This window comes from Pterocles gutturalis, unplaced genomic scaffold (assembly GCF_000699245.1).
Source record: "Pterocles gutturalis isolate BGI_N339 unplaced genomic scaffold, ASM69924v1 scaffold45096, whole genome shotgun sequence".
In the NCBI taxonomy this organism is placed as follows: domain Eukaryota; kingdom Metazoa; phylum Chordata; class Aves; order Pterocliformes; family Pteroclidae; genus Pterocles; species Pterocles gutturalis.
This window is the reverse complement of record NW_010107166.1, coordinates 41,108-49,572: the sequence shown is the minus strand read 5'-3', so window position 1 is coordinate 49,572 and position 8,465 is coordinate 41,108. Positions and strand designations below refer to the sequence as shown.

Below are 8,465 nucleotides of genomic sequence, written 5' to 3'. Positions count from 1 at the left end.
GAAAGAGAGCCCTGGGGAAAAAGATTAGTGAAGAATGATGGTAAAGGATAAAATTAAAGTAGACAGTGAAAGAAAATAAAAAGCACATATGTTTTCAGGAAGGATTAAGGACAGTATTTACGGGAGAAAAGGCAACTTTCTAAAAAGCAGAAATTTCAAAACAGAGTGGTTTGGAGACTTGTGTCTGACAGCGCAGACTTTAAAGGTAACCAAATAGCATCTTCTGAGAGAGTTACCCTGGCCATTTTTTGCCAAAATAATTTTCTACACTAAAATGTTTCAAAGGAAGAAAATAAAATGGAGCTTATACAGTGGAAGAGTTGCAACCTCAGTCTTGAGGAGGCTTTAACTTTTCCACAATGTATCTGCACCTTACCATTATGCTGTATTTTGAAAGTACAACTGTGACATTTTATAGTATGTGAATATCTACAGCTTAAGACTGCAGAGGTACTGTGGCCCTCATTTCATTCTCAGGTAAACATCACGAAATGTCATCTCCTATTTCTGTTCAGAATATACATAATATTTTGAAGTAGCTGAAATGAACAATATTTGTTTTGCAGTGACTCATACTTGCACCATTATAAAGACTTTCTTATACATCCTGTATCTACAGACATGGTTGAATGGTAAGACTGTATTGGCTTGTGGTCCTAAAGCCTCTATAATGCATCCCAAATGCACAGGATACTCACACATATCCAGTTATACACTTGAATCTGATTTAGCAAAGCTGACACACCAGTCTCACAAAAGCATTATTTGCCTTTTGAATGCTGCACCTGAAAAACCTTGCATGTGGCATTCATTCCAGTAAATAAGTAGTAAATAATAAGTAAAGAAAATACATCTGATATCCCAGGATCAGATAGAGGTATGTGAAAAACTGCCTGAAGTTGAAACTGCTACTCAAACCATATCTTCTGATCTTCGCCTCTGAACAGATACACAAAAGCTGGGACTACCATAGCCCCGAACTAAACAGACCTAAATCCACTGGAAACAGTTGGCCTATGCAGTGGACCTCATTAACATGGAAGACCTAAATTTGGTCCAGGGTACCAAAACTCTCTGATTTGGTTCCCCAACCAATACATACCTAGGAGGAGACCTCTGCCTCTAACAGGAAAAATTATTTTGCATGGCAGCTGCTACTAACCCTCTAGATACATACTGTTCTATTCACTTCATTTTACTTCTTGGGCTGACAGACAGAACTGAACCCTAAGTTTTATAGTAAGGTAGGATTATGTTTTCCTAATTCCTACATAAAATAAACAGCATGTTACTATTTTGTAAAAACAAAACCTCATAAACTTTTGTCCTGGCAATTTTGTCACTTGAAACATATTACAAACATCCAGTTAAAATATACTGACAACTATTCTACCACTTCAAGGGGAACCAAGACCAAGAGCTTCCCTGGGATAAAAATTGTTAATATTACAATGTATTCCTGAGAGGACTGCAACGTACAACTAGGATGAAGTGAATTTACTATTTATTTAATCATTTTAAAATGTCATAGTACGTGAAATTCACAAAAAAGAAAACACTGATGCTTGTAGGAAGAGACTGCATCAGAAGTAATGCTTCACTTTTGATTATTACAGGTAAGTGTTGGTCAGGAGATAAAATGAAGGAAATAATGGTCTTCAAATATTGTGATTGATTTTACAAAAATAACCTGTATTTCAGGAAAGTACAATGGAAAACTAGCTCTTGATAAGCTGAAGCACAAAAATTCCTTTGAACATGGTTTTTCTTACAAAGAGAAAACAGAAAACCACATTTGTGTCACAGAAGTGTTTTTTCCTGCCTATGACAAGATTTTATTTCTTCAGAAAAGGTGGATTTTTTTCCTGAAGTTGACTTGATTGTACTTCTTTTTTCAAAAATTGTTTCAGATATACTTAACTCAATCCATGTTTAAAAGATGCATTTAGTCTACATAAACTGTTGAAATACTGGAAGATGGAAAACGAGATGTTTAAGAAAAAAGCAAAAAAAAAAAAAAAGCTAGTCACAACTGCTACTCCATGATAAAAAAATTTCTGATAATTTTTGTTAAAAAGTAAAATTCCAGCCTGCAAGTCAAATTCGGCTACCAGCAACTTTTCATCACTTCTACGAGGAATATCCTCTTGACTTTTGCTCTATTCACTCCAGTCCTTTACTTTACTTTTCCGTGTTTCATCAGTTCTCAGTATAAATTGCAGAATCAGTTTTACAAGCTTTCAAGAGCTGCTGCAAATTTTTATTGTTTTTAATTAAAAGGCTAATTGAAGCTCTTTAAGTTTTTCCTAAGATACTTTGTAAGTAGTGTGCTATTTTTTTTTTTTTCCTCCATGGCAAAATGGGAAAACAAGACTGTGGACACTTATCAAGTTTTATGCATCTCTGTCAGTAAAGTTGACATGTGAGTTGTTGCCAAGCAAGGGGGTAATAAGAGATAAGATCATAATTATTGTGCACTTTACTGATATGCTGTAATCACACGTGGCAGATTTAGGATGTTCAGAAGGAACTGTGCTAGAATCTCTAAGCAAGCAGTAATGGAAAGGTTAATATGACGGTAGTTAGCAGACACCAGCAAAAGCAGTTTGTCACTAGAACTGAATTTAAACCAGGCACATTCAAAGTCTTTAGCTCAAGGGGGCAATAAAAATATAGAATGGGTAGACTTAATACGCTACTTCCTTTCTTTTTCAGTGTCTAGCTACCACAGGGTACCAATAATTTGTTATGCTTCATATTATATTTGGAGGCATCTGTGAAATTCATTCATTTGATAGAATAAACTCGAAGTGTATTTTATGCTAACAACACAGATTATACAAATGAAAATTGACAGCGATAAAAAGTCTTGATTTCTACAAAGCAGCCACATGAATTTGGGAAACATAAAATGAAATGGGACAGCCCACAGTTTGATATCCAAAGCACTGATGGCATTGATGTACCTGCTGGTGTATGGTTCTAAAGAAATCTAAATTGTACAACGAAAGCTGCCAGTCTTTCCCTCTTTTTTAATGTGCAACCATCCACATACAAAAGTGGCATGTTCTTAAAGCAAAGCGGTTTGAATTGCCCGGCTTCTATTATTTATGCAAAATAGGTGTTGAGCAGTCAAACTCCTATCTATTCTTTTACACTGCAAACAAATCAATTAAGGTGGGTCTTATTCTAGTGAAAAAGCAAGTAAAAGGATTGAAGTGTGTTCAGTTCTGCAATTTAGATTTCAGTAAGATCACTTACTATCTGCAAAATTAGCACAACCATTGTCACGTTAATTACAGTACTTAAAACCTGCCTATTTGAATTCAGCATTAGAGACCAATAGCTGATAACTCTCTAGATTAAGTTATCCGAATTTAGCCAATGGGAGATACTATTCAAATAAATACCTCAAGAAGACGAAATGAAAAGCTCTGAAAATAGCTGTAAAACCAACAGTGTTTACCTCAAGGAAGCAGAGGATCATACATTTTTAGAGCTCAGATGGAAAACACCAACTCGAATATATTTTGACACGCAAATTCCACACTACTGCTTCGAAAAGAAGCTGTTTGTAGAGGCATGGTTTACGTTAATCAGTACCTAACAATTTTATACACAACCTTTCTAAAATTCATTTGCATAATGCTAATCTGCATATGGCAGGGGTTTAAATTCTTTAAGCGGTGTTATATTTCACCATTTAGTCCTGCTTCACCATTGCTTTAGCAGCGAATCCTTGCGGAGTGTAATGCAGCTAATGAGGCAGCTTTTTAACTGAGCAAACTGACAGGTCCCATATCTGCAGAGGCAGCTTGAAACCGTGCCCAACCTCTCGGCTTCCCAAGAGGCTTTTCAAAATTCAATAAATAACATCTGTAGGCGATGTTGGGTGCAGACCTAGCAGAGTGCGTCATAACACTGAGCTGGCAGAACAAAGAAACCATGACGACTGCCAAGTTTCCATGGCAACCGCTGCGAGGCTTGGAGAGTATAATAGCACATCAATCATTGTCCAAAAGAACTTCATTATCAGCAAGAAAAAAAACCTTTAGGATCTGTTTAGTGTGAAATTGTGGGTTAACTCACCTCAAAGCCTTGCTCTCTAGCAAAAGTGGCAGCTTCCTGAAATAATAAAAAAGGAACAGTTAATTATGAAGTGCTAGATAATGAAGAAATAACACATTCTGAAACTCATTCAGCCAGTTTTCCATTATTATCTCAATATGCCCATATACAGTTGTTCAATTCTGATAGCCGCACCAAAAGCTTCCCCCTCCTTCCCTCAAGCCCAACAACAATACAATGTCAACACACTTCACAAGTTCAAATAAAGATGGTACAACATGTTTTTTCCAGGCAAGGAAAGTTACTTTTGGAGACAGGACTTCAACTAGGAAACCACTAGGTTCAAATCCAGACAAACATCCTCCAGACATATTTTTAATTGTAATTGTATCATATCTCTATTTATGTATGGCACTTTATGGTACACAAGCCACTTAAAAAAATAATTTGTCATCTATGCTGCATTAAAAAAATAGGATCACAAAATGTGCTCAAACCCTCGTGGTGGAATCAGATGGACATTTTAAAATACTCTGATGTCTTAATCACTGCTTTAGGCAATTTAACTATGTTATTTTCCTGAAAGAACAGAGAAAACATCAAGGTATCAGAATGTCCTCATTTCTTATTTATATTAATTGAAGGAATTAAAATCTGTTTTGAAATAAAATCAAGGAGATAGAAGACAACAGCAATATTTTTCCCTTACTCACTTTCTACCTCAACATTGCAAATATTGCAGCAAACCACCAAAATATATTTTAACTTGTATTCTTCCAGATTATATTTGCCAAGTGATATTAACAGAGAGATAAACCTTGAGCCAAAATGATCAGTTGATCCAACCAAACAAAACTAACTACCATACTAAACCACTTAAGTCCAGTGTCCCTATGACAGCTTTTAGTGCTGCAGAAAATATATACCTGTGGACCCATATGATCTGCCAATTTGGGGGCAATATAAGAATTTGAAGTAGGTACAATTGATTATTACAACAGTAAGTTGAGGTTAATAAGACGTGATAAGCTGAAAAGCACAACTCCTCAGGCTGCTTCACTGCAGAAACATAAGGCTGACCGGGTTAGCCTTAGCTGATGTTGACAGAAAAACTGAATCATGGTCCTGACAATTGGGTGCAGGCAAGGTTAGCCACTTTGACAATTTACTTACAATTGAATTCCTTCTTGTACATCACACAGTCAATGACATTTGCTAGCCTGGCTGTCAAGGAGGAGTGTAGGGTTCAAAGATACCATGCAGTGTTTTCCTAAACCAGCATGTGATTAACAAAGCCTATGCTTGTATGAAAAAAGGAGCCTGCAAGTTTCCACTCCAAAGTGATGCACTTACAGTGAACTGCAACACAATCAAGAAAGCCTCAAATGGGACCGGGACACAGAAAAAAAACCCAAAAATAAGAGAAATAAGGGAGTGATAAGGGGGCAGACAATAAGAAAATGGAGCAAAAATTACATACGGTAGCCAAATGACTTCTTTAACCTCAGGTTTTTGGTCGTGGAATTGAACTTGGAAGTTACACTGATCTGTCCTAAGGGGATTTCTTTAATGTCCCAATACAGCAGGACATTAACATCTGTGTTAAACTATTGTTTGGCCAGGAAACTGGACACCAGTACATTCTTACATCTGTGAAATAAAAACTAGTCCAGCTAAGTAGTGTTTCCGTATGTGGGAGACTTTGAGAGAATTCATCTTAATTTTCTGTACTGGGGCACCCGTGCATAACACATGTGGTTTGAAAGACCTGGCCCTTCCACAAGAAAGGACCAATGATTGCACATTTGTTAAAAAGTATCTCCTCTACCAATTTTTCCTGTTACAGTGTCATGTTTTAGCCTGGTCTGCCGCCCACTACGTGAATAATGGTAGCTAGCACACAATCATAGATTTTCCTCCAGTTGACCTCTAATCTAAGGGTGTCTGAATATGCCAAAGAACAACAGCAATCTTAATTTTCTCCCATCAACTGAGCCTCAGAATAACTCCTGAACAGCTTCTTTCAGCAAGGACTATGCCTACAGCCCCCTAAGAATCAGCCCCTATCAGAATAACATCCCTTTAAGAATTAAGGCCCTTCCAGTAAAAAAAAAATATATATATAATAAAGCTTAAAACACACTTTCGGAGACTACAGTTTGGTGTCTGCAAAATGGTGAGAAACGTGAGGCAGTCCCTGAATGCCAGGGACAGTTCAAAGTAAATTAACCAGATGAAAGTGATGAGAACCTTTTAGTATCTATTCACAATAACAGTGAGAACAGGAAACAAGCAGACCCCATCTGTGCAGCCCTAGGGCACCTCATACTGAGCTTCACTACTCTAATAAAGTAGTCAGGTTAAAATCTAAGTGGCTGTAACATGTGGAGACTGCTAGGGTTACAACGGCCAGCCAGGGTGTTCCCTGATGCAGGTGATAATCAGTATGATAATCACTATATTTACAGGCTTTCCATTTTATATCTGACATTGGAAATCATGAAGAAGGAGGGATTAAGGAAATAAACAACCTACACAGAAGCTTTACCGCTGCTCCCCGGAGAATGCAGCATTTTCATTCATGCATGACAGGCAACAACAGCAAAGCAAAACAGCGACAGAAGAGAATTTTCTTAGGAGGCTTCATTTCACATCAGGAGTTCTTTCAGTTTTGCTAAACTTTAGACATTATTAACTCACTCCTCCAACTCAGCATTTTCAGGGCTATTTTCCATTATTGTCTACAACATTTCATAAAACCCTCTCGCCCACCTTTTTACTCTTTCATACTAAATATATTAAAACCTTACAGTCCTTTTTCTATATTAATTTATTTATATAGAATTTATTTCCATACCATCTAAAGTAGAAATAGGATTTGTTACTAGTTATGAAACATTACTTGGCTCATGCAGTTTGGGTGAAAAAAAAATCCCAAGTACAGTCAGGTTGAAAAACACTGTGTGCAGCTTACTTAATGGGAGTAACACAATGTCACCAAAGTTAACACACACCCTCTCTTTGCACAATAGTGAGCAGTTTACACAGGAAAGCAAGATAAATTAAAGAGATAACAATAAAAAAGACAGCTTCCCTTAGTACTGGCCTTGCTGGTATGTTAGAACTCGCTTGCTAGCTGAAAACCATTTCCATTCTTGCATGTATTTTATTGCTGTTGGAGTCTCAGCATTTAGTAAATGGCGCTGTCTATGATCTAAACTGGGGCTAATTGTAACAGGACTTGTTAAAATTCTCAGCCCTTTTATCACCCGAAATACAAACGATTTGTTTATAAGTAAACACAAACATACCCTCCAAACACAGAATTCATTAGCATCCGCATTCCTAGGAGTATTTGTTAGCCTCCTGTGTTAGAAGAATTTCACGATTGTAGAGTTAAGACAGCACAACTTCAATAATGGTACGTTTGGTTTGCCATAATACACAGAAGGCACACTATATATTAAATATTCTTGACACATCCAAATATTTTTTTGTTGGTACCAAGGTTTTCTGATGACTTGATCAAAATATAGCCAAAATGGTAACAAATTGCATGTTCAGTTAAAATTAACTCATGCAGGCCCACAGAAACCTCATGCAGTTGCATTGAACAGCATTTAAAACCACGTATTGCCGAAATTAGCTGACAAAGACTGTTTCAAAAGCACCACCAACAGTACTATCTACAATATACATTTTAACCTTTATACGAAGAAAAGGGGCACTGTAAACTAAATCTGCATTTCATTGCTGAAATCAACATTATCCCATAAAGAAATGATAAAACAGCAGGACAGCAATGATACCCTTGTACACTGAATGCATTTTCCATAATTACATAAGAAAGCAAATGCAGGGGACACTGAAGCTAATCCCTCCCCTGCCATCCTTCTTGGTAGAGGAAACATCTCACAGAATAACCTAAACTCACATATTACAGTATTGCCCTGTGTAGCTCTCTGTAATTCTCTATTTGTCCTAAGAAAAAAAACCAAAAAACAAAACAACAACAACAAAAAAACCCACCCCGAAACAAACCAAAACCCCCTTGGATTTTATGTATTTTTTTTTTTTTTTAATTGGGAGATTATTGACAGGCTTTGAGGGAGTTTTCATTGCAATAACTAACTTCCCGACCTACCCAAAATAAGCCCAAAACAAGCCCTATTCACATTTTCAGGGATAACATCCTCTCCCTCTGTGTAACAAATCTGTGACTCAGTGGGTTCAGCCCAGCACACATACACACACAGCCTGTGAACTGCAAAGAAAGATCCTTGCAGTACAGTGCAGTGCAGAGTGCATAACAACAAAAAGAAATAAAAAAGCAAACTTCAGTGGACTCATTCAATGAGAAACAGTCAATGACTATGTGGACCATCCACTTAGTGCCT

General features: G+C 37.0%; 1 protein-coding gene across 1 annotated transcript in view; it reads right to left on the bottom strand.

Moving 5' to 3' along the window:
- The window catches only part of ADK (adenosine kinase), a gene marked incomplete at its 5' end in the record, with an annotated part of 80,641 nt that overhangs the window by 42,861 nt on the left and 29,315 nt on the right, over positions 1-8,465 (bottom strand). The window contains one exon of the mRNA XM_010088005.1: positions 4,090-4,125. Within this exon, the coding sequence (XP_010086307.1) occupies positions 4,090-4,125 (36 nt within the window). The remainder of the gene's footprint in view (positions 1-4,089; positions 4,126-8,465) is intronic.